The following is a 26,991-nucleotide window of genomic DNA, read 5'->3' as shown; positions in this document are numbered from 1 at the left end:
CTACACTACACACTACACTACACACTACACTACACACTACACACTACACTACACACTACACTACACTACACACTACACTACACACTACACTACACACTACACTACACACTACACTACACACTACACTACACACTACACTACACACTACACTACACACTACACTACACACTACACTACACACTACACTACACACTACACTACTCACTCTCACACTAAAATAACTCAAAATAATGGTTCGGAATGATAAAATTTGCGTTTGCTTATTTATGTTTTATCCATTATATAATATAATATATTGAATTTATCTTATCGCGAGGTCTACAGCTCTCGTAGTATAGAATTAATATACGAGTAGATTATAGAAGCACTAGTATTACGAGTACCTACTCCTGTCTGTACGTAAAGTTACGCGTTATGTTATATTATAACAAAGGGATGAAACGTAATATATTACTAAGATTATAGCGTCAATCACAAATTCAGCCGATTTAGTGGTAACATCCATTGTCCTTCGCCGCTCCATGAAGCAATAACGCTTATTATTGCCGTGGCCAAATGACCGTTTTTATAGCGTCATTTTTGCTTATGTTAACCAAATATATTTAAATATAGACTTATTCTAGATTATGTCGATATTTCATGGACGAATCTTGTTTTTCTGGTCTCTGTTACGTTAAATACCTATGTATGGTTAATTCGCTTTTAAATGTGGTCTACATATACACATATTGTACAGTAAGCTGCAGAGATAACTGACACCCTGCAGTTTAAATACTGTACATAGTCCACTGAGAAGTGTGACTGCATCAGTAGCAGTTGAGCAGTGTAGCAGTATTGCCGAGACTGTATTATTTGTAAGAATAGTCGCCCCTTAGTCTAGGTATAGCCAAGACAGACGTTGAGTACGAAAATTGAGGTTGTATAACCTGGTTACTTACACAAGCCCCTACACAAGCATTAGCACAGGTGGCACAGGTAAATAGAGGCTTTACGGAGTTAGGTCAGAGCTGATAACGAGTAGAGGTAACAGTAACACTCGTATGTTGCCTGAAGGTAATAATCGCTATCTTTCCGGTTGCGCGGCTGGGCGCCGGCGCTGGGCATAAATTACGACCTGTACGCTTATCTGATCACACTGTGCCGTTACCTTGTAGAGTGTAGACCTAGTGCCGAGGAATATTTATCACTTCGAAAAACTGCTTTTACTGCCCGCTCGAGTTTTGGTTCTCTTTATTTTTATTATTAATTAAGTTTGCCGTTGTGCTATCACGGACACAAAAATAAATTTTGTGTTAGGCGAATTCATTCTCATTGGGGACTTTAGTTTGGGGTTAAAGAAACTTTATTACACATAAAAATAGTACAATTCCCATACTTGAGTAAACAGTAAAAAAATATACTTAGTAATAATAGACAAATTTATGCGGCATAAAAATAAAATAATATAAAGTAGCACAATTAAAACTTATAATTTATTTAAAAAATATCGTATAAAGTGCCCGATTTAGAACTTCATGATCCTTCTGCAGAGTTCTTTGTAATCCTAAAAAAAATTCAACTGTCTGGCTATCTCGGTTCATGAGATACAGCCTGGTGACAGACAGACGGACAGGACGACAGACGGACGGACAGTGGAGTCTTAGTTATGTTGTCCCGTTTTTACCCTTTGGGTACGGAACCCTAAAAACGAAACATCGGGAAGCGCTCCTACGAGCTACGGCGTAGCACACCTATACTCGTAGCAGTGACACTTAACTCCACTTGCACCATCCCACTAACCCGGGGCTAACCGGTTAAATCGTTATACCAGTGACACCAGTCTCAAATTGTACTGGTAACCATGGTAACACCAGGTTTAACCGGTTAACTCCGGGTTAGGAATGGTGCACGTGGCCCTTTGTAACACGTCAAAATCAGACGTTAGTATTTTCGGGCTATTGCCTTCTCTACAGGAAATAGATGTATATTAAGCTGACTGTAGGTACATTGTGAGCAGCTGCGTCGTGCATGCAGTTCATTATTATCAGTACCTACCAATCTGAAAATGAACTGACCTATAGACCTACTTACACTCGTAGGTATTATTCAGAATGCATCGCTTTAACAGGCATCTGCTATTAGCCCTACAGTAGGTAACATATATACATATAGCTTTGAACATGGAAAATGGATATACATAATACTGTAGGTATGGCTTATAATATAAGTAGGTCTTTTTAAATGACTCGTTAGAACATAAGCCTTAAGTATACAATTTTGTTTTGATTCCAAATGTATGATTAATGGTGTAGACATTTGAATGTGTAACAGTCGCTGAAAACAATACACTAGTACATAATGTACATCATAAAATAACTACTACCTAAATAGCAGAAAATATATGCGGGTTTCAAAACGCCCGCCGCATAAAATGCTTTCAGAATTTTCAGATAGTTTTAAACGCGAGAAGGATGACAAAAAGGCGGGCGGTCCATTAAATCTGGCGGATGCTGGCCATAGATTCCCATTGCTTACGTGCGAGCGGTGAGTCCAATTCTTAGTTCATCCAGCATAATGTGAGCTTGAGACCCGTAACAACGACGCAGTTCAGAGAGCACTCTTGTACTGGTTCACCCGATCTCGAGCGATCAACTCGCCCACGCTCAATAAAACCTGGGTTGCGCTAACTACGCCATTGTTTCGGAACGTACAATGATTCTCATTTGTTCTGTTTCATTGGAGAAAATATATAGGTATTGAGAAACTAATTCACATTTTGGTATTTCATTGTTTGTTCTGCGACGGACTTGTGTTCCATGTAACAAATGAGATGGACTCGCGATACAAAAGGTAAATGTTGAGTTATTTGTTTCAGTTATGTGCACTTTACTTTTGGGAACAGAAGCGACAAGTTGTATAATTCTAGTATATGCGTATAATTGACGAAATTTAATTATAACTAAATGTTATTCCCGTAGCTCTCAACTACGGCTTGCTGAGTTTAAGTGAAACAAAATCTGGTGAATATAAGCCGTATAGCTACACGAGATCCGGTATTGTTAGTAAACGTATATAAAGGTGAAAGCCTCCATTCGGCTAGCAAGCGATTTGGAACGCCGCCAGTTTCGCGCCTCGCCATTCGCCTTTGTATGTCGATAACTATTGCACTCCGGCCCCTTTATACATTTGATATTCATACACATATTTATACCTATCGAGGCACACGAGCAAAGATATGTATTTGTATCTGTGCTCGTTCCTTAAACACATTTTGTAGAGCGGTGTCCGAGACGAGTGCATGGGTCAGGCGTGCGATATTACATGCAAAGGTCGAAGGTTCTAAACCTCCATGACTTGTCGAAGTGTCTTTTGATATTTACCACTGGCGTTCTATTGGTAAATAAAAGAAATATACCTAATTCGCAAACCAATTCAAAGGCAAATGTAAAGTCCCCATCCGGTTTTATGCCAGCGTGAGGACTAGCCCTGTGGGGACAATCCCTATTGTCTGTACAAGAGGGATTGTCCCCATAGGGCTTGGCCCATGGTCACTTTATAAATGAATTTCATTACTAATGTGTCCATGCAGTTTTGCAACTCGCTGTACATGAGAGAATGCATGTCCGCACCTATTTAGCAGTGGCTTAGCACAGACAGTTCTCAAATATCTCTATCTTTAGTTCAATTACGTTATACACTATAGTCTCCTCATCATCATCATCATAACTTAAGAGCTTTGCTCTTGTCGGTGGAGTAATCGCCAATCATTCCTTTCTTGTGCCAGTCTTTTAATTTCCTCATACGATGTATCATTTTTTATTTGGCTAAGATAAGTTATTCTAGGTTTCCCTTCTTCTCTTGTCTTTTCAATCCTGCCTTCCAAGATGTTCAGGAAAAACTTGTCATGCCGTATCAGGTGTCCTACCATCATGCCTCTCCTATTTCTTATTGTATTTAATAAGCATCGCTTTTCTCCTATCATACTCAGGACTTCTTCATTCGTCTTCCTCTCAGTCCAGCTGATCCTTTCTATCCTCCGCCAACACCACATTTCGAAAGCTTCCAACCGTTTTCTATCTTTTTGTCTCAGTGTCCATGTCTCACTCGCATACAACGCAATGCTCCAGATAAACACCTTTATTAATCGTTTTTTGGCTTTTTTTGAGATGCGTGCCTTAAGTAGATCTTTTTTGTTATTGAAGGCTCTTTTAGCCATAGCGATTCTTTGTCTGATGTCCTCGGTGCATCTAGAGTCATTGGTTATTACGCTTCCTAGATATTTGTATTGCTTAACTTGTTCTATTGGTTTGTCCTGTAATATGATGGATTTGTAAACTTTTGGGCGTTTAGATGCTGTCATGATGTTTTTTGATACTGTAAGAGTTTTCGTTTTTTTGCAATTTATTTTAAGTCCGAATTCATTGAAAACTTCATCCATTTTTGTAATTAGTTTTTGTAATTCACCTCGGTCATTGGCAAATGCCGCGATATCGTCCGCGAAACGTATGAAATGAATTTTTTCCCCATTTACTTTAACCCCTACCAAGTCTGACTCTATTATAATTTTTATGGCTTGCTCTATGAAAATGTTAAAGATGAGTGGTGATAATGGACACCCCTGTCTCACTCCTTGTCTTATTCTGGCTTTTCCTTTTTAGGGTTCCGTAGCCAAATGGCAAAAAACGGAACCCTTATAGATTCGTCATGTCTGTCTGTCTGTCCGTCTGTCCGTCTGTCCGTCTGTCCGTCTGTCCGTCTGTCCGTCCGTATGTCACAGCCACTTTTCTCCGAAACTATAAGAACTATACTGTTGAAACTTGGTAAGTAGATGTATTCTGTGAACCGCATTAAGATTTTCACACAAAAATAGAAAAAAAAACAATAAATTTTTGGGGTTCCCCATACTTCGAACTGAAACTCAAAATTTTTTTTTTCATCAAACCCATACGTGTGGGGTATCTATGGATAGGTCTTCAAAAATGATATTGAGGTTTCTAATATCATTTTTTTCTAAACTGAATAGTTTGCGCGAGAGACACTTCCAAAGTGGTAAAATGTGTGTCCCCCCCCCCTGTAACTTCTAAAATAAGAGAATGATAAAACTAACCTTTTACATTACCATGTAAACTTCCACCGAAAATTGGTTTGAACGAGATCTAGTAAGTAGTTTTTTTTAATACGTCATAAATCGCCTAAATACGGAACCCTTCATGGGCGAGTCCGACTCGCACTTGGCCGCTTTTTCTTCTCCTATTTCGATAATGGTCTCCTGGTTCTTGTATAGTTCATAAATGATCTTCCTGTCCCTGTAGTCAATTCCAATTTCACGCAGGATTCCCATCATCTTCTTCCAGTCCACCTTGTCGAAAGCTTTTTCGAGATCAATAAAAGCTATGTGTGTGTCTAGGTTAACCTCTAGTCGCCTGTCAACTAAAACTCTAAGAGCTAATATTGCCTCTCTTGTCCCTTTATTTTGCCTAAACCCGTATTGATCTGATCCTAAGTTTCTTTCAGCTATTGGTCGTAATCGATTCTGAATAATTTTAAGTAAAATTTTTGATGCTTGTGAAATAAGGCTTAAGGTTCGATGTTCTTCACACTTTAAAGTGTTTATTTTTTTGGAAGAGTTACGGTTTTACTTAACATGAAGTCTGTACTCTTAACTGTATAGTCTCCTATTTAACGTAAAAAAATAATGTAAACGTGTCACCGGTATCAAAACGATACGGTAAAAAGCTAAAAAATACCTACCAAGACAAATATGGCCCGTATGAGGATAGGGGTATTGGCTTGAGAAACGGTACTGTTAGAAAAACGTAAAGGTGAAAGCTTTCCTTGGGCAAGCGTTCTGGAACGCCGCCAGTTTCGCGTGTCGTCGCCACACGATCGACTGAAAGCATTTTGTACCTAATGACTATTGCACATTGTTGTATGATTATTTCATAGCTGTAGCAGTACGTTAGATATTTATAAGTTTCAGGACTGAGTCGTGCCAAAATGCCGGGACAACGCTATGTAGATGATGATATTTGTCATTTACCTAGTACATTAGCGGATAATGGTGTACTTATGATAACTATATACTTTCTTGCCAATATTAAGGCCGTTTCTGTTGTAACATTGTCGAATGTTCTGTTGCAATACATTGTGGAATAATAATGCAGTATAAACTAAGTATAAAGTCATAGGGGTAACCGCTTATCCTATCTATATTATCAGTCGTTGACAAAGCCTTTGATAAACCTGAACTTGAATGGGATCGGCGCCGGATGGCATTGACAAGGCTTGGATATCTGCAGTGAATGCCGAAGTAATTGTATAAGGGGCCGAGCTTTGACGGCGCGCCTTTGTTCTGTTAGAATTGGATATACAGTCCAGAGCAATTCAATTGGATAACATTGTATGGAAACCTTTCGATGTGACCAGTTGTTGCTCTTGAATTTAGGTATCATTGTTATAGTTAGGGAGGCGAATAGGGGAATTTTCGGCAATACTCGAGCGTGGCAGTTTAAGATATGAGAGATACCTTAGACCTAATAGAACAACCTTGTAAAGTATTTAGCTCTATATGTAGTGACGCGCGCCTAGGATAGACGATCAGATTAGTAAAAAAAAAATGGATAGTCTGAAATACTCGAGCGCGTCAGATTAAGATATTGGGGGTTGATTTTAGTGTTTAAAGACTAAATTTAACGAATCTGACGATAAGTCCTTGACGCCGCCGAGTTATAGGGTCGCGAACTTGTAAAACAAAAACGTTAATCCGGCATTCTCGAGCGCGATTTTTATTCTTTTTATTTTGAAGAATATAATCTAAAACTTACTAAAAATACAAAATCTGCCGGTTTCCGCATGACCGGAAGTGTGGAGGAGCCATTTCGTCTTCCTAAGAACGCGTTGCGGCATATAAGTCGCGAACGATACATTTTACAAAAAAAAAGTTTAAATAAACAAAAAAGGTTATTTTATTTTACACAAAAAAGGTCTCTTTACATTTTTGTCCAAAGTTAAAACTTTTTGACTTGAAGCATCATAAAAACTCAAACTCCCGGTCAGATTAAGAGAACCCACCAACATTTTTGTCAGATTAAAAAAATATGCTTTCAGGATACCGAGATAAACCTCCCCTATGAAAATCTGACGCGCTCGAGTATTTCAAAAAAACTTTTTTTTTTGCATTTTCAAAAATTCATCGTAACTTATTGTCACGCCGAAATCGTCAGTTTTTTTAAAGGAAGCTTCCTTGGGGCCTACTTAACACCCCTTCTGAAAATCTGACGCGCTCGAGTAAATTTTTTTTTTGCATTTTTGACTACTTTATATGCCTACCCCCACCACGCAAACCGGCAGATTATTATACCGTTGTTATCAGAGGCACTCGGGGCATACGTAGTATGAATATCTGACGCGCTCGAGAATGCCCAAGTAACTGTTTTTTTTAACATTTTTGAAAAACCGTACACGCCAAACCCACCGCTAAAATGGTTTTTGCCATACGAGCTTTTCTTTTCGAAATTATTTTATCTTTCGATTTTGATAGGTCTCGACGGCGCCGTTGAATTACGCCATTTAGCTACCTCGCCTCCCTAACTATTATGTCGGATTTCCGTTTGAAAGATTGTTTTTCTTATTTATAAATCATAAAGTCTTCATTACAAGATTATTATTTTATAGATATCGCTATTTGGTGGCGTTATAATATCGTCTTATTCTCTTTGTGTTATACATATTAAATTTATTACAACCAGTGAGTATAACTGACTAAGAATGGCAGGGTCAGCTAAAAGCGCTAGAACAATAAGCAATAGAAGGAAACACACTTTATCCTAAATCAAACGTATTTTTCGGCTCATTTGCTAAAAACCCCTGCTAATGGATATCTCGGGCTCGATAAAACCAACATTCTTATACATAGGAAGTCAGTATTCAAAGCGGCTAAACGAGGCACAACCTCGGGTCAACGGTAATGGAGCGGACGCGGATAGACTAGGAGCCCTATAACACTATTACTACCTAATGCACAACGGAGCAGGATTTAGCTGCTGAGTTTAGAAACCTTTGTGAGCTGAACGGTTTTTAAGAAATATATTAAAGACTATCCTTCGATTATAGGCGGTTCAATTATGTGCAGTACCTACTTTGAAAAAAGTACCTATTTTTTTATTTATATATATACAGGATGTTTCCTGTAACAGGAGCAATAAATTAAACTGCAGGCTGGACTTCTCAAACTGACCGACATTTGTTCAGCAACTTTTAAAAATAACTTATGTTTTGATTTTTATTACACTTTAAAGTTTATTCTAAGACGCATGTATTGCAAATTTTGTTATGTTTAAACTGTTTAAAGCGTGATAAGAAACGTCAATTACACTGATGTCAGCGTACATTGAAGGCAACATTTATTTTATATAAAAAAGAGGAAGTCTAAAGGATTCATAATTTTTAAAAGTTTTTAAACAAAAGTTTTATAGTTTGAGGAGTATAATATTATTTGCTCGTGTTACAGGCAACACCCTGTATATTTATAATTGACGTTGCTGGATGTTACGAGATCTAAAAGCCTCCGTAAGCCGTGCCAACACAAAGGAAGTGTTTAAATTGTTATTTGGATTGGAACAGGCATCGGCATCTTAGTTGATTGTAGCGACTGCGCCAGTATCACCGTCATCGAGGTCACCAATTCGAATCCTAATAATTTTCCACAACTTATTATCCATGTTCTTTAATTTAAAAATCTTGGTATATACTGAGTGGGATTAATGATACTTGATAGTAAACTCGTACCTAATAATACTATAAAGGTGTATATACGGATACGATCAATCTATTCAGTATTCAATGTGCATGGCTTAACAAGAATTACGAGGGTCACGGGTAATGGAGTGGATAGCTTTAGAGAGGCACCAACACAATCGCATGTGTCGCAGGTGTATCAGAACGTACTCACGCAAACTATGTAGGACTTACTCGTCTGTAAAAGTAGCTAGCTCGCTTAATCATCATAGTACATGACTTCTTCTCTATCTCTCGGCCTATACTATGTAGCTACTAGGTACATAAAAAAATCGTTTTTGTGACAGCCCTACGTCGGGATGATAAATGACCCGCGAACCGCGGCGTTTCCGGCCGATATTAAATACACGAGGGACTTTGTGACGCTTTGGCTGAGCTTCGGACGCGCCTATCTCCAATTATTTTATCACGCTAAGATGAATTTGCTAGAATCCCAACATTACAACAAAATACCTAAATATCTATATAATTTACTAGTTATAGCCCTCGCTATAAACGGTAGTTATAGCCCTTCACTACAAACGGTAGTTATAGCCCTATTAACCCTTCGCTACAAACGGTAAGATTTGTACCCACGTATCCACACTTACATAGTGGTAATGATACAAGGTGGTAGTTGAAGATTCTTTTTTTTTCGAATGTAACAGTTTCTCGTTATCATCCTCAGTTATCTCATGTCGCCTTATGAATGCCAGGTGTCATTAAAACACGTCCAAATGGGCTCCGAGCCCACAATCCTCGGCCCACTTATCCGTTATTGTGGAGTTGAAAACCCCACTTGCGCTGAATGACCATTGTTGCTAAATTACACACGAGTTTAGTTAACTTCATAAGTTGTTCCGTGATTGTGAATCTGGGGTAAACTCGTACACTCAGTCCGTAGTTTAGGCGATAGAGATAAATAAACTAGTATGTTATGTATGTTGGATTATAAATTATTACAACTTTAATGGAACTAGATAGGTACTTAAGAGGTAAGATACCTATGGTACTTACTTAAAAATGAAATTAGGTTAATGAAACCACGCACACAATTTGCGATTTAAAAGTATTATAATTTGAAGTGTTTTTATTGCAATCTACTTCTGACAAATATATTTGACTCTTAATTAGTTTATTGTTAGGTAGAGCATATTGCTATGTATAAATGGATAATTTGGAACATGTACCTACCTAATTACTATATTAATTAGGCTACTGGACATTCTAATAGCTCTATACCAGTGTCGTTTGATGATAACCCAAATTTTACTAATAAGAAAATCTCTTTCCATAGATTGCTGAGTCTAGACGTGTCTTCTCTCGAAGACGTGTACTGGCTAGAAGACAGCGCCGCGCGCCATGTGCTGGACCCTAAGGACTTCGGCGCCTGGTCGGCGGCGCGCCAGAGTCTGCCCACCGGCAAGGACCAGCTTCAGACCCTCAAGTCGGACCTCTGGAGCGCGGTCGTTAAGAACAGTAAACACCAGGATGCTTGGACTTGGGGTAAGTAACAATTCAATGGACCTTAGTACATTACAATACCTACAACTTTATCTTAATAGGTACATTAAAGGCCTCTACATTTATATGTCCCTAAAATAAGCTATCACGCAAAGTTAATCGAATTTTGAAGGTTTAGTAAGAGAGAATGACCCTGGAATTCAAGAAATACTAGGTAAGTACTTATTAGCATGACGGAACACATACCTAATAATTTTAAAGTACCTATACTTACAGTCATGTCGTGGAAATATTAGGAATACTTCTCATTACGTCTCACGCAAACACAAGCCAGTTTGATCTCGCATTGCGAGGAAGTTTCTTTCCTAAGCCCTAAATAAAACAGTCAAAAATATTAACTTGGGTGTCCAATCCAAACCCTTTCAAAGTAACCAAGCAACACCTTGTTACTTTCAATTATTTTATATACATCCTGATATGTGCCTGTACTAAAAGACACGTGTGTTTCAGGCGGCATGCTGGTGGTATCCGTATCGGTGTGTGGGCTGGTCACCCTGGCCGCCATGACGCAGCCTTCGCTGGCGCCTGAGGCCAAGCATTCCTTGCTGCAGTACGTCACCGGGAAGTACTTGCACCCGCCTAGCTGTAAGGTAAGGTCCCTAATAGCGCTGGGTATTTCCTCTCGCAAGGAGTGATCGTGTTAAATGCAGTGGGTAAACTTAAAATGTAATAAAAGAGCATTGTTCGAACGTTGATTGAACACGACAAAAGTGTTCATCGCCACTAAGCTAATGCTTTTATTTTATTTAGGTGGAGTGGGGCTGGGAGGAGCCTCATCCTGTCGGAGATACGATGTGCTTCACAGTCCAGTGCTACCAGCGCAATGGACAACCCTACCCAGTCTGTGATACTGACGAGCTGGCCGTCACCATCTCGCTCGGGACCAGGAAGGTAGAGAGAGACAGTGGTTTTGGGTGTCGCAGTCCAGTGTTTGAAACGCAACTGACAGTGTGAAAGCAACCGCCATAGGAATTTACTGACAAGGATTTGCGAGAAAAATGATTTTCATGTTTGCAAGATAGCCGATTTCCTAAAAGAAATAACTAGAGATGCCACGAATATTCGGCAACTATTCGGTATTCGGCCACTTTGCCGAATATTCGGTATTCGGCCGAATGTTGCCTACTATTCGGCCGAATACCGAATATCTGTTGCACCTACTTAAAAAGAAAAATTGCAGAATAAAAATAACCAAAAACTATGTAGGTATATTTAGAATGTGTTCTTGGAAAGTTGTTAAATACAAAGACCATTTTTTGAGCATTTGTTGGTTAAAAAACATTTTATTTTTATCATGAGTCTGATTTGTTTGACTCTACATATAGTCTATTCATTAATTCTGTTCAACAAAAATATATCTTGGCTAACGTCATCTAACGTTGAGCTTTGTTAGCGATCAGTTTTCATAATAATTGTGACTCAAAATGTTCGCATGTCATGCCGAATATTCGGTATTCGGCCGAGAGAGGGGCCGAATATTCGGTATTCGGCCGAGAGAGGGGCCGAATATTCGGTATTCGGCCAAAACCACTATTCGGGGCATCTCTAGAAATAACACCGTTTTCAGATGACAGCAGTCATCGAGTTAGGGTCTGGAGACCCAGCACAAGCGCACACAGCGCGCGTCAAATTCACCGTCCGGACTGCCGGCGTCTACATTATCGCTGTCACCATCGGTGAGAATCTCTTCTATCAGTACAACGTAGATGAAATTAGGCGTCCAGTTGGGACCCGCGCACAAAGCGCGCTTAAAATTGGACTAATGCTGGTCGAACTATTACTATTAACTTGTATTTTTAATTCGGAAGGCGGCGTAAACATCAGCGGGAGCCCGTACCGGCGCTGGTTCACGGCGGGGCGCGTGGAGGCGCGCAGGTCCCGCGTGGCGCGCGCCGGCGCCGCGCTGGTGTGGTGCGCCGGCCACGAGCGCGCGCTGCACGTGCACCCGAGGGACCAGTTCGACAACCCCACGCACCCGCAGCCCGCGGTGAGTGCACTGTAGCATAGAGAAAAAAATACATAGAGTGCTCACTCCATACATCAGTTTTAGTACCAAAAAGACTATTAGCATCTAGCATCGAGTAGCGGAACTATCAGTACTGCTACTTGACAATAGACGTCGCCACCGACCGGAAAGTCTTATGCTGTTGAGATAAGACTTTCCGGTCGGTGCTACATCTATTCTGCCCTGCTAATTATTTAGTAAGTGCAGTACTTGCATGAAAATCATCGTTTAAATAAAGAACTTATTCAAAGAGAACAAGATATACAATTGCATGACTTTTCAACTGCGATTACTGCATATATTGTTAGCACGGCAGTATTGTCAAGTCGCAGTACTGATAGTTCCGCTACTCGATGCTAGATGTAGATACTGAAATTAATTGAACTGATGTATGGAGTGAGCATTCTATGTATTTTTTTCTCTATGACTGTAGTCTGTAGTGTAGTGTAGTGAGCACCGAGGGTCGATCTACAGCTCAGGTAAAACTGCGGGCACGGGCAGACGGATACGCAGAAACTGAACACAAACAAATACACGCCGACGTAATCGTATTTAAAAGATCGTCTAGACATTTTATTTCGATAAAGATGTTATTCAACAGCAGGAGACTTGAGTAAGTCGAGTAGAGTTATAGTTGTAGGTATCAGAGGTCTATAAGAGCACGACTGGTTGATTGTGGAATTTCTTAATAACACGTTTATTGTTGATGTTCAAGACGACAACGGTTGAAGTTGGTTATATTTGCAGGAAGGCTTCTCAATCCGGATCAGCCCGCTGGGCGGCGCGGTGGACGAGCAGCTCTCCTCGTCGGCCGCCTTCCAGTACGATGCTGTCAACCAACGCGTCTCCATGACTCTGTGCTTCCCGCAGGTAATCTGACGTCATACCAGATCTAAAGGCTTGGCCAGACACAGAGCGCGACGCAGCGCCGCGTCCGCGTCGCGCGACCGCGGCACATGCTAACAGGTTACCGACGTCAAACAGACTGCGTCCCGCCGGTATCACGCCCCGCTTCTGTCGCGCCCCTCGCCGCGCGGCCCCTTGCGCCCGCGCAGCGCTGCGCCGCGCGGACGCGGCGGGACGCGGCGGGCCGCCGCGTCGCGCTGGGTCACATCAGTCGGATCGGACGTTAGGCAGCGAGCGGTGGCGCGCGGCCGCGCCGCGTTCGCGCGCGCGATGAGGGCGTGTTGAGAGCGCGGTCCGCGCGCGCCCTGTTTGAACAGTCATCGCGTCGGCATCACGCGGCGCTGCGTCGCGCTCTGTGTCTGGCCAAGCCTTAAGGTGGATTGAAATATTTGACTTTGATTAACTGTAGAAGGCGTCGTTAAAGCCATCTGGACTTTTGCACCCATTTGGAAGGCTAGAAAATAACTTTTTTCACAGGTTGTCGTCGTAAATATCTATATCCTTCATGAATATGATGTTTCAAACCAAGTTCAACAACTCCCGAATGTGATAACTAAATGATTTTCTTGTACTTTTGAAGGACATTCTTTGAAAAACAGCGCATACTAATTATTGAATTATTTTGTTTTCAAGGCGGGACTGTACAGAGCTGGCATCTATTACGAATCTGTATTGCTGCACAATGGTGAATTCGACTGTATCGTCCTGACTGGTAAGCAACTTGGTAGTTCAGGAGTTTGTGCTTACACAAATGATGACTTTTCCACTCCGTTTTCCTCATCTTAGCATTTTTCTGGTAGCATCTTTAAAAAAAACCGGTAGCTTTTAGTTAATCCGACAATTAGCAAAGGTACTTACCGGTTTTTTCAAAGGTGTGGCGCACAACCCACGTGGCTCCTGACTGTTATCTGACTTATTCTTATTAGTTCGGTGTGAAACAATTGGAAACCACGATGTTTTTCTTCGCCCATGTTTTTTTTTACAAATGTAAATTCCAAACGTTCTCAGAAACTAATTGGTAACTACACTAACCTATGTCCTACTACGGTTTGAAAGCCGCACTCGCGCATGGCACAAGTTAGTAATTGAGTGGTTTATTTGTATTATGATTACAGCATCGGACACCGCAACACTTCAACGCAACATGTCATCGAAACGCCACATGTGGTGCTACGCGTGCCGCGCGCCGCCGCCCGCCAAGCCGCGCCGCGTGCTGTGCTGCCTCAGCCGCAAGCAGCTCGTCGTCAAGGACTACATCCTCGGCTTTATCCCGCGCCGCTCCACGGCCTTCCGTCTGTGCCCCTCCACCAAGGTTGGTGACATGTGGTACAACACCCGCTAAGCCGCGCCGCGTGCTGTGCTGCCTCAGCCGAAAGCAGCTCGTCGTCAAGGACTACATCCTCGGCTTTATCCCGCGCCGCTCCACGGCCTTCCGTCTGTGCCCCTCCACCAAGGTTGGTGACATGTGGTACAACACCCGCTAAGCCGCGCCGCGTGCTGTGCTGCCTCAGCCGAAAGCAGCTCGTCGTCAAGGGCTACATCCTCGGCTTCATCCCGCGCCGCTCCACGGCCTTCCGTCTGTGCCCCTCCACCAAGGTTGGTGACATGTAGCTAAACGCCGGCCATACACGTTTCCCAAGGGCCCCCTGTCTAACAAGGCAAGTAAAGTTAGTCGTATACTACTACGGACGCAAGTTGCAATTCTGTAAAACCCCGTAATATTTATATTTAGTTTCGTATCCTCCAATGCCAACGTGGGGGCAAATTTAACTTCAATAGCAAAATCCTGATTTTCTATAAAATATTTCCAGTTAATCCTCAAACCAAGTGAAGACAGTGCGGAAGAAGGAGCTTTCGCGTTAGACGATGGAGTCCAACCGCGGGTAGAACTAGTATCAGCGCAGCGCGACCTCATCGCTGCCACCTTCGCGCAGCTGCTCGTCGCCAACTGCGGCGGCGAGGACACCTTTAAGGTAAGAGAGAGAGAGAGAGAGAGAGAGAGGGGGAGAGAGGGGGGGAGAGGGAGGGGGAGGGGGAGAGGGAGAGGGAGAGAGAGAGAGAGAGAGAGGGAGAGAGAGAGAGAGAGAGAGAGAGAGAGAGAGAGAGAGAGAGGGAGAGGGAGAGAGAGAATTAATGATCCTTCGATGAATTAGTACAGCCTCATGTAGAACTAGTGTCAGCGCAGCTTAGATGCTTGTCTTTCACCTTCAAGGTATTAAGTAGGTTAAAGGCAGCTCTAGGCCGCCACATAGAAGGTACTAGATTCTCGGAAAACTGAAGATGAAAAATATTTGGAGTCATAAGTATTTTCTGGTATTCGTTGTCGTAGTACATGTTTGCTAGATTCTATGGCCGTTTAGCTATGCTCGTAAGTATCTAAGCTAATTGCGTTGGTTATGCTGGCAGAACAAGCAGGACTTCTTCTACAGCGAGGTCCGCAAGGCGCACTCGCGGCACCCGCACGACAAGCTAGCCATCCGAGTGTTGAGGGCAGACCTCGTGGCCACCAGCCTCAAGGCCACGCGACACTTCACCGTCGCCGACTGGTGCAAGAACTTCGACGTCACCTTTCAAGGGGAACAAGGTAGCTTATAATATACGTCCACTTTTTTAAACTACCAGAACAAGCAGGACTTCTTCTACAGCGGGGTCCGCAAGGCGCACTCGCGGCATCCTCACGACAAGCTAGCTATCCGAGTGTTGAGGGCAGACCTCGTGGCCACCAGCCTCAAGGCCACGCGACACTTCACCGTCGCCGACTGGTGCAAGAACTTCGACGTCACCTTTCAAGGGGAACAAGGTAGCTTACAATATACGTCCACTTTTTAAACTACCAGAACAAGGAGGACTTCTTCTACAGCGAGGTCCGCAAGGCGCACGCGCGGCATCCTCACGACAAGCTAGCTATCCGAGTGTTGAGGGCAGACCTCGTGGCCACCAGCCTCAAGGCCACGCGACACTTCACCGTCGCCGACTGGTGCAAGAACTTCGACGTCACCTTCCAAGGGGAACAAGGTAGCTTACAATATACGTCCACTTTTTAAACTACCAGAACAAGCAGGACTTCTTCTACAGCGGGGTCCGCAAGGCGCACAAGCGGCCCATCCGAGTCTTGCGCGCCGCACTATGGTTCGGCACTTTTGAATTGACGTTTGACAATTTAATTACTACAAAATGTTCTTTTATGAGGTCATGCATGGGTTTATGGAATAGTTGTTATCTAGGTAGGAAACATTTGAGATTTTGGGTGCCAATTAGACTAACTACCTACCTACAATTGATGTGTGGATGTGTTTAGGAGTGGACTGGGGCGGAGTGAGGCGGGAGTGGTTCTCGCTGCTGTGCGGCACGCTATTCGACGCCCGTTTCGGCCTGTTCGCGCCCTTCCACGACTCACCCACCGGCCTCGTGCACCCCAACCCGGAGCGGCCCAAGCACCTCAAGGTACTGTTTATATAACACTTTAAACTCTCGCGCTTTGTACACATATTTAATTACACAAACGGGTCTAACGCGATATAATTTCATTGTTTTTACCTTTAATTCCGACGTTTCAGCTGAGTTGCACCAGCTGTGGTCACGGAAAGACTGACGTCTCAACAAATGTCAACGGAGATATTAATAAAACACCACTAAACTACCCGAAATTAGTTAATAAAAATGTTTGGGGTAGACAAAGATATTGCAGCTTCCCGTCAAAGTTTAATGTTTATTGTCCACGGCACGACACACAACACTCACAGCATCCGCACACTGGTTCGAACAATGAAATTATATCGCGTTAGACCCGTTTGTGTAATTAAATATGGGTACTGTTTATGTCAATAAAGGACCTATAATGCCGACCCGAGTGGTTCTGGCTGCTGTGCTCACTGTTCGCCCCCTTAATCGATCGATTTGCTCCTCTGCACGATTCGTCCCGCGCAAATGCTTTGATACGTGTCTCAGCATGTTTCCCAAATGGTCTATCAAATAGGTGAATTTGTGGATTTGTGAACTTCGACTCAAACTTTAAAGTCAACTTCATTGATTTTAATGGCTGTTTTAGAGCATCTGGGCAACCACAATATGTTTGCATGTCATGATAGACGAATTACCGAAAATTATCATCTCATCTCGCAGCAACATTAGATAAAACAGCCTGTACGTAAGTACCTATGCAATCCTATGGCTGTTGTTTCAGCTGAAGCACTTCGAGCTGGCGGGCAAGCTGGTGGGCAAGTGCCTGTACGAGAGCGCGCTGGGCGGCAGCTACCGGCAGCTCGTGCGCGCGCGCCTCTCGCGCTCCTTCCTCGCGCAGATCATCGGCCTGCGAGTGCACTACAAGGTGATCTGTAGGGATGTTGACACATGTTGAATTTTATAACAAAATCTAGTAAAATAGATAGCAAACGAGCAATTTATCACAATAATGTGGATATTAAAATAAAATATTGAAAAATTACAAAAATACAGGACCTAAAAGTTTCAAAATTTAAGTTTTTTTTTAACTTCCAAAAACGATAAAAGTAAGGGTACCATTCGATTCCTTACATTTCACCAAAAAAAATATTGTACAGCAACTATATACATAAACGCAATATTTCACCGACAAAAACGCAATTTTCTTGTTTTGTCCATACTACAACGTGGGCGATGGCGTCACGGCCTCTGGCCGTTTTGTATAGGGCGTTTCGCGAGTGAAGTGCGACTGTCGGACTTTGACTACAATTTCTGACTTTTGTGTTACTTTAATGCAATGGGTCCCATATTGACATTTGATCCTAAAAACAAACCCGATCGATTGATACCATAAAAAAAATTAGTCATGTAGCCTATTGTGTGCGAATACCCGGGTTCAATTCGTTTTTATGGTTCCGTAGTCAACAAGGAACCCTTCTAGTTTCGCCATGTCCGCCTGTATGAGACATCCTCGTTTAGACGTATAGGTATTTCATGATACAATTTTAATGAAACATGCTCCTGATCGCGCTATTTATGTAGCGCACGATGCCCAATAATTCGCCAGTCGAGTCACCAGAACGTAGGTACCTTCAGGGAATTAATTTCTCAATACCTTTAAAATTTGATTTCACAATAACTGACCTGCTAGCATAAGTTGTGGCCTCGCGCGCGACTCCATACATCTAGCGCGACTTCAAGTATGGACTCGCGTGCGAAAACTCAACTTATGCTAGACGGTCTGGTGTACCTGTTTGTTCCCGCAAATTCCCCGAATGGGAATACACCCGATAACTCTGTGTTTTAGGAAGAAAACAGTTTATTTATTTAATATATTTTACTAATTTGTGTGACACAATTTAAAATAAATACTAATTAAGTAAATTGACAGCGTTTACTCCGGCCTTTTGTCATTAAAACATTAAGTGGAACCACATGTAACTTATCAACAGTACTTCGAGCAAGACGACCCTGAACTCTACCTGTCCAAGATCAAGTACCTGCTGGAGACGGACCTGGACTCGGCCGAGTCCGTGCCGGAGATATACTTCGCGGAGGACGTGTACAACTCGTCCGGCCACTTGGTGGAGACGCACGATTTAATACCCAACGGCTCGACGATACGGGTGAGTTTAACTTGAACCAGTATGTCATTTATAGCTAACTACGAAAAAAAATAAAAAAAGAGTAGGTACCTATAGTACTTTAAATAAAATGTCAACAGCCACGTTGCAGTTTTTATTTTTTTAACAGGTACGTTTTAGCGGTTTTGGCAGGTTCGTCTTTTCTACTATTTTGGGTATCTCTTGGGTATCTCATTTTGACCTGATATCTCAGTGGCAACCGGCAAAGTCAGATCGAGATCAAAATATAGAGAAACTTCTGATTGCTTAAGAGTACTATGGCTTTAGTTGCTTTTAAAATGGCAAATGAGCTGCTTTCTTTCTTTTTACTAATGGGACTCAACTGTGTTTTTGTTTGGCAGGTAACGAACAGCACCAAAATGAAATACCTGGACGCACTGGCACAATGGCGGCTGGCAACGCGTTGTCGGCTAGAAACGGACGCCTTCCTGCGCGGCCTCACGCTGCTCGTGCCCGACAACCTGCTCGCCATCTTCGACGAGAACGAACTCGAGGTAACCACTCTATAAAAACCATTCGATTCCTTACATTTCATCCAAAATATTGTATAGCAACTATATACATAAACGCAATATTTCACCGACAAAAACGAAATTTTCTTGATTTTTCCATACTACAAGATAGGCTCCCAGAGACCTTGACGTCACGTTCCCTTGTCGTTTTGTTTAGGGCATTTCGCGAGTGAAGTGCGACTGTCGGCTTTGACTACAATTTCTGACTTTTGTGTTACATTAACGCAATGGGTCACATAAAAACATTTGATCCTAAAAACAAACCCGATCGATTGATACCATAAATGAAAATTAGTCATGTAGCCTATTTGGTTGCAAGTCAGAGCTGTAGGCTTGGAACTGAAGCCCTGTCCAGACGGGTCAATTTTTTTCCAATCTGATTAAATTGTCCAATCAAATCGGGGCGTGCGGACGCAAACGCCAATTTTGCTCGCCGATGTCAACCGCCGATTATAACCGATATTATCGATAAAATATAGGTACGGACGAAATAATACTAATTTGTGACGCCGGTATTTTCGTTTGGGGACATTTTAATTTAGAGGGCTTTAATATGTGTCACCATAAGTCTAAAATTGGTGATTAAATTGGAGATTTACGCCAATATAATTACTGATCAAATCGGTCGATTTGATCATCCCATCTGGACACCACTTGACGCGTCTATGCGCGGCCTGTCGTTGCTCGTGCCCGACAATCTGCTCGCTATTCTTCGATGAGTACGAACTCGAAGTAATCAGTCTACAAACGACACAAGCACTGGATTGAATCAAATAGTCTGTCGGCTCGAAACCGACGCGGTCTTGCGCGGCCTCATGCTAATAACGATAGCAATGGAGTAATGCTAGTTATGGATGTGTGATAATTTCCAGCTGCTGGTGTGCGGCACGGGCGAGGTGTCGGTGGCGGACTGGCGCGCGCACGCGCTGGTGGCGGGGTCGGGGCGCGGCTGGGAGCGGCTGCTGGGCTGGTTCTGGGCCGCCGTCGCCAACTTCAGCGCCGAGGAGCGCGCGCGCCTGCTGCAGTTCACCACGGGCTGCTCGCAGCTGCCGCCCGCCGGCTTCCAGGTACAGCTGGCCTGCTGGTGTCGGCACGGGCGAGGTGTCGGTGGCGGACTGGCGCGCGCACGCGCTGGTGGCGGGGTCGGGGCGCGGCTGGGAGCGGCTGCTGGGCTGGTTCTGGGCCGCCGTCGCCAACTTCAGCGCCGAGGAGCGCGCGCGCCTGCTGCAGTTCACCACGGGCTGCTCGCAGCTGCCGCCCGCCGGCTTCCAGGTACAGCTGGCCTGCTGGTGTCGGCACGGGCGAGGTGTCGGTGGCGGACTGGCGCGCGCACGCGCTGGTGGCGGGGTCGGGGCGCGGCTGGGAGCGGCTGCTGGGCTGGTTCTGGGCCGCCGTCGCCAACTTCAGCGCCGAGGAGCGCGCGCGCCTGCTGCAGTTCACCACGGGCTGCTCGCAGCTGCCGCCCGCCGGCTTCCAGGTACAGCTGGCCTGCTGGTGTCGGCACGGGCGAGGTGTCGGTGGCGGACTGGCGCGCGCACGCGCTGGTGGCGGGGTCGGGGCGCGGCTGGGAGCGGCTGCTGGGCTGGTTCTGGGCCGCCGTCGCCAACTTCAGCGCCGAGGAGCGCGCGCGCCTGCTGCAGTTCACCACGGGCTGCTCGCAGCTGCCGCCCGCCGGCTTCCAGGTACAGCTGGCCTGCTGGTGTCGGCACGGGCGAGGTGTCGGTGGCGGACTGGCGCGCGCACGCGCTGGTGGCGGGGTCGGGGCGCGGCTGGGAGCGGCTGCTGGGCTGGTTCTGGGCCGCCGTCGCCAACTTCAGCGCCGAGGAGCGCGCGCGCCTGCTGCAGTTCACCACGGGCTGCTCGCAGCTGCCGCCCGCCGGCTTCCAGGTACAGCTGGCCTGCTGGTGTCGGCACGGGCGAGGTGTCGGTGGCGGACTGGCGCGCGCACGCGCTGGTGGCGGGGTCGGGGCGCGGCTGGGAGCGGCTGCTGGGCTGGTTCTGGGCCGCCGTCGCCAACTTCAGCGCCGAGGAGCGCGCGCGCCTGCTGCAGTTCACCACGGGCTGCTCGCAGCTGCCGCCCGCCGGCTTCCAGGTACAGCTGGCCTGCTGGTGTCGGCACGGGCGAGGTGTCGGTGGCGGACTGGCGCGCGCACGCGCTGGTGGCGGGGTCGGGGCGCGGCTGGGAGCGGCTGCTGGGCTGGTTCTGGGCCGCCGTCGCCAACTTCAGCGCCGAGGAGCGCGCGCGCCTGCTGCAGTTCACCACGGGCTGCTCACAGCTGCCGCCCGCCGGCTTCCAGGTACAGCTGGCCTGCTGGTGTCGGCACGGGCGAGGTGTCGGTGGCGGACTGGCGCGCGCACGCGCTGGTGGCGGGGTCGGGGCGCGGCTGGGAGCGGCTGCTGGGCTGGTTCTGGGCCGCCGTCGCCAACTTCAGCGCCGAGGAGCGCGCGCGCCTGCTGCAGTTCACCACGGGCTGCTCGCAGCTGCCGCCCGCCGGCTTCCAGGTACAGCTGGCCTGCTGGTGTCGGCACGGGCGAGGTGTCGGTGGCGGACTGGCGCGCGCACGCGCTGGTGGCGGGGTCGGGGCGCGGCTGGGAGCGGCTGCTGGGCTGGTTCTGGGCCGCCGTCGCCAACTTCAGCGCCGAGGAGCGCGCGCGCCTGCTGCAGTTCACCACGGGCTGCTCGCAGCTGCCGCCCGCCGGCTTCCAGGTACAGCTGGCCTGCTGGTGTCGGCACGGGCGAGGTGTCGGTGGCGGACTGGCGCGCGCACGCGCTGGTGGCGGGGTCGGGGCGCGGCTGGGAGCGGCTGCTGGGCTGGTTCTGGGCCGCCGTCGCCAACTTCAGCGCCGAGGAGCGCGCGCACCTGCTGCAGTTCACCACGGGCTGCTCGCAGCTGCCGCCCGCCGGCTTCCAGGTACAGCTGGCCTGCTGGTGTCGGCACGGGCGAGGTGTCGGTGGCGGACTGGCGCGCGCACGCGCTGGTGGCGGGGTCGGGGCGCGGCTGGGAGCGGCTGCTGGGCTGGTTCTGGGCCGCCGTCGCCAACTTCAGCGCCGAGGAGCGCGCGCACCTGCTGCAGTTCACCACGGGCTGCTCGCAGCTGCCGCCCGCCGTTCGATTTGTGTTTTGCGTAATTTCATGTTGGCGTTATGCGTAGTTGGTGTTTTGCGTAGTTGGTGTTTCGCTTAAGTGGTTTTTTGCGTAGAGTTGGTGATTCGCGTTTGTGGTTTTATGCGTCTAAAGGACACTCCTTTAGACGCATAAAACCACAAACGCGAAATACCAATCCCAGGTTTTTTGGTATTTTGCGGACTTCTAAAAAATATTACGCAAAACGCCAACTACGCATAATACCACAAACGCGAAATACCAACCTGACGTGTTGTGGTGTTTGGCGATTTTATTTATTACGCAATATACCGAACACTTACAATACCACAAACGCGAAATACCAACTGGAACTTGTAAAATATAATATTTACAATCGAAGTATAATACCTTTTATCAACAACAGCCATTCGTTATCTAAAGAGGTTTCATTTTATAAGGACCTACTTGTCTAGATAATTAAAACTAATGTCAAAGCTATAACTATAAATAGTTTTAATACATAAGATTTCGAACCTATGGTTTCCAAAACGGCCGACTTATTTTGAAACTGTAGCCTACAGACGGCAAGGCGGACATGCATCTAGTTGGTATTTCGCGTATCGTGTTAGTTGGCATTTCCTGTGATAGGTGGTATTCCGCATACATGGTATTTAGCGTGATTTGTGTTTTGCGTAATTTCATGTTGGCGTTATGCGTAGTTGGTGTTTTGCGTAGTTGGTGTTTCGCTTAAGTGGTTTTTTGCGTAGAGTTGGTGATTCGCGTTTGTGGTTTTATGCGTCTAAAGGGTTACACTGGACTAGACGTTATAGTTCGTTTTTTTAGCATTAGAAAGAACTTGTAAGAAGGTAAGCGATCTTGACATGTCTTTTAATTGAAAAACGCTTTTTATAAATCTAAAACTATTACTTATGAAAGCAGAAGAGTATAAATGATCGTATTAGACTCATAATTGTTACATATTTGCCGTAACTTATTTTTAAAAGACACACCTTAAAAGACACAATCTCAAATAAATCAATCTTAAAAGACACACCTTATTTCTAATGCTAAAAAAAACGAATCATACATATGTTTTACAGTTACAAAATGTAAGTGCCTAAACAAGAGCGACTGAAGTATTCCAGCGACAAAAACACAATCCAGCGTTCGTCGTCATCTAGCGTTGTTCCAGCTTTATTCGTTTGTTCATGGGAGCCTGGGGAGCAACTAATCCCTTAGCTTAGCATAGAGGAATCCCTTATTGGGATTATCCCGGTTTTACTCATGCCGTTTTTCTATGCTGCCATTACTAATGTTATATGAACATTGTTCTCGTTTTTCCGCAGGAGCTGAACCCTCGGTTCCAGATAACGGGCGCGCCGACGTTCGGCGCGCTGCCCACGGCGCACACGTGCTTCAACCAGCTGTGCCTGCCCGACTACGACTCGTACGAGCAGCTCGTGCACGCGCTGCTGTGGGCCATCAACGAGGGCGGCGAGGGCTTCGGCATGATCTGAGCGAGTCAGGTCAGTACAATGTAAGATATAATAGTACATTATTGTCGAGGTTCGGAAGTAGCTACTTGCTGGCTAAGGATTCGTTTTAAACGGACGACCTTGGGAGTCTGTTTAATTGAATCCGAAGCCAGCAAGTAGCCTTCCAACCGAGTCATATTTAGTGCTTTTCTCAAAAATGGTGCAAGAAATAGAAATATTTTACGGAAGCAACGTTCTAATTTTCACATAAAAAAGTTGTACCATTAAAAAGATTTGCTTGCCGCCTTTAAAAAAAAGAAGTGTATTATTCTGCTGAAAATACGCCAACCTATTTGAGACACCTTAATAGTCGCGGTACCAACATTAAGCCTGTATAAAGAGATATCTGTTTCTCGCTCTCACTTATGAGTGCGACGCTCCAAGGTCGCGGTGCGGTGTATGTTAGGATGTTACAGGCTTTATAATAATAAATGCTGACAATCATCTGTTTGGCTGTTTAAGGGGCCTATGCCTTCATTTGATATGGCCATTTAAAGTTTTAAAAAGTTTGGAACTCGTTAAATAATGGAATTTGTATGCAACATTGCAGTCCCGAAATCGAGACTGCAATGTTTTTAACTTTTTAATTTTTTGAATGACCATAAACTACGCACTTCGCGACCTATTTTTTAACCGGCAACGTCGACTTTACCGTCCATTTTTGAGAAAAGATATATAGCCATATTGACATCCTTTCCGTAATAATACTATCATTTGACATTGTATATTAATTTTCCAATATTTATTTGACTTTGTGATGAATTTATTTTGCTATTGATATTTGATGATGATTTTTATCTGTATTGACATTTGTATATAATAAATAGTTGACGATCATAATATAAATTCGTATAGATTAGCTTAGCTTAGAACTGTTCATTAGCAACACAATCTTAACTCTACCCTGCCTTTATATCCTAGAGGTAGCTAAACAGGTAAGGCTTAATTTGGAACAGTTCCAGTTTAATGCTGCGGAACCCAAATACAACTTTAGGCACCGCGACGAACTTCGTCCACCCCGTACACGGCTAGCGAAATCTAAAAAATGTCTGCACACAATCGGCCCCAAAATCTATAACCGTGTCTCTGAAGACATTAAAACTGCGAATAGCAATAATTCATTCGTACTGAAACTTAAAAAATACCTAGTCTCTGCTGCCTACTATTCGTTGAATGAATTCTTCATTTAGGAATGGCACATGAGGGCTGCACGTAATATTAATTTATAATAAATAATGTAACCTAGTGTAATATAGATAATTAAATGTAAATATAGTAATGTAATTTAAATATAGAATAGTAATTATTTATGACGTGTAAAATTGTATTTTATTAATAAATATTTGAATTGAATTGAATTTAGAATAATTTACAATGTAATTTCATATTATGAAATAAATAAATCTAAATCTAAAAGTTAATTTAACTAAAGTTGTATTTAATACCAAAATCAAACTAAGAAAAGAAAATGAGCAATCTATCGCAACAAAATGGGAATGTAAAAAAATTGGTAGGTACCGAATAATTGAATTACTTAACTATTGAGATTTACTTAAAAAGTGTGTAAAACTAAAATTAAATCATTACTATAATATGTAACTTTCCATCAGAGAAGGGTCCTTATGCTTTATGTGCAATAAGGACCTTTCTATTAGAATTTGTGTTGGAATTTCAGACAAACCGTATAAAAATTCTACGAGTGTGCCACCATAGTGCAGCTCTAGCGCACATCCTAAAATATAGAGTAACTTGTACATACCTATTCTACGCCTTAAACAGTTTTTGACAAGTTTACACACATAATTTGTTGCGAATAAATATGACATTGATGCATCAAGGCCGTTTGTTTACAACTTTACAGGGACCTATCGCGAAACGCAAAAAATTAAATTTGTTTTTCTGCTTCTCTATCGTTCGAATATGCAAGAGTGATAGAGAGGCAGTTAACGAAATTTCGAATTTCGTATTTCGCGGTAGACCCTCTGAAAGTGCTAGTGGCTCCTCCTACCCAGAGTTTTGCGTAATATTCCGTATTATGTCACCGATGCAATAACCCCGTATCGTATAGACAACATTGAAACTTATACGTCTTTCTTGTATTTCCAGGATATTTTTGAGGACATTGGAGCTAATAACACGGATGTTACTGGATATTGAGAAGAGCGAGCGAAGCGGGGAGTAGTGCTGCCTTGTCACCTTGTATTTACTTCTAGTCACGTCTCAAAGACTTTTATTTTTGCGTACTTTATGTTTAGATATTTTTGGCACCAAAGGTAAGCTAATACCTAAGAAACATTTTATATTATTTACCTACGATGTTTACGATTTCCCTTTTCATTCACTATTCCTTATTTTATAGATACCTATTTTACGTAAATATGCAATTGCTAGATGTGTGTGGTTGCGTTGTCGTATTTAACGTAGGTTGTGAAAAGGTTATAAAAACTCGTGCAGATTTTGAGTTGTATGTCAGAAGTTATGAAAATTAGGAAAACACGAATGATTACAAAGAGCACAAAGGTCCCGTCTAATATTACAGCCTGAATTATATATTGTACCGAATGTAAGGAGTCTCAGGTTTCAGGTTCTGAAGTATACAATTAGACCAATTATTTAAGCAAACGAAAAATCGAACATACAGATTTCGATAGATCGTTGTTTAAACCAAAATATTAGGTACATTTATGCTACTAATATGTTACCTCTAGTAAGGTTGTTGTCTACGTATATTCTTGATTACGTCTGTAAGACCTAAGTGCAATATTAGATTACTAAGACATGGCGGGATTTTATACACCGACTGTAGTCGTAAGTTACGGTTTTGTCACTAGTTAGCACTTTTATGTAGTAAATTATTTTGTGTAGGTAGTATAGTACAGCCTAAACCAAATGTTTGTGCAATATTTATTTTTTATCTTTAATCAAGAGGCAAACCCCAATTTAATATAAGATACGCGAGTTCTGCCTGAAGCGTAGCGCATACGGACGAGGAATTGATAAGTAAGTGACAATAAAGTAAACCACGCCATATTGTCATCTTAGATCATGGAATGTATAATGTACATAAGTTTAAGAACAGTAAAA

General features: G+C 44.0%; 1 protein-coding gene and 2 long non-coding RNA genes across 3 annotated transcripts in view; 1 reads left to right on the top strand and 2 right to left on the bottom strand.

Moving 5' to 3' along the window:
* The window catches only part of LOC134648664 (apoptosis-resistant E3 ubiquitin protein ligase 1), a 72,154-nt gene extending 48,261 nt beyond the window's left edge, over positions 1-23,893 (top strand). Inside the window, exons 3-18 of the mRNA XM_063503160.1 lie at positions 10,052-10,260; positions 10,729-10,868; positions 11,029-11,169; positions 11,846-11,954; positions 12,087-12,265; positions 13,031-13,153; positions 13,823-13,901; positions 14,305-14,501; positions 15,001-15,162; positions 15,596-15,773; positions 16,488-16,633; positions 17,373-17,516; positions 18,583-18,756; positions 19,116-19,268; positions 20,159-20,353; positions 23,719-23,893. Coding sequence (XP_063359230.1) covers positions 10,052-10,260; positions 10,729-10,868; positions 11,029-11,169; positions 11,846-11,954; positions 12,087-12,265; positions 13,031-13,153; positions 13,823-13,901; positions 14,305-14,501; positions 15,001-15,162; positions 15,596-15,773; positions 16,488-16,633; positions 17,373-17,516; positions 18,583-18,756; positions 19,116-19,268; positions 20,159-20,353; positions 23,719-23,889 — 2,500 coding nt within the window. The 3' untranslated portion in view covers positions 23,890-23,893. The remainder of the gene's footprint in view (positions 1-10,051; positions 10,261-10,728; positions 10,869-11,028; positions 11,170-11,845; positions 11,955-12,086; positions 12,266-13,030; positions 13,154-13,822; positions 13,902-14,304; positions 14,502-15,000; positions 15,163-15,595; positions 15,774-16,487; positions 16,634-17,372; positions 17,517-18,582; positions 18,757-19,115; positions 19,269-20,158; positions 20,354-23,718) is intronic.
* LOC134648714 (uncharacterized) overlaps positions 1-26,991 on the bottom strand; it is a 217,692-nt gene that overhangs the window by 107,092 nt on the left and 83,609 nt on the right. The gene's annotated exons all lie outside the window — the stretch shown is intronic.
* LOC134653388 (uncharacterized) lies at positions 6,569-7,586 on the bottom strand. Its single transcript, XR_010097254.1, has 2 exons — positions 7,324-7,586; positions 6,569-7,245 (listed from the first exon to the last, which is right to left on the bottom strand). It is a non-coding gene; the product is annotated as an uncharacterized LOC134653388 (long non-coding RNA).

The sequence above is a fragment of the Cydia amplana genome, chromosome 1 (genome assembly GCF_948474715.1).
Source record: "Cydia amplana chromosome 1, ilCydAmpl1.1, whole genome shotgun sequence".
Lineage (NCBI taxonomy): Eukaryota > Metazoa > Arthropoda > Insecta > Lepidoptera > Tortricidae > Cydia > Cydia amplana.
This window is presented reverse-complemented; position numbering and strand designations above follow the sequence as displayed.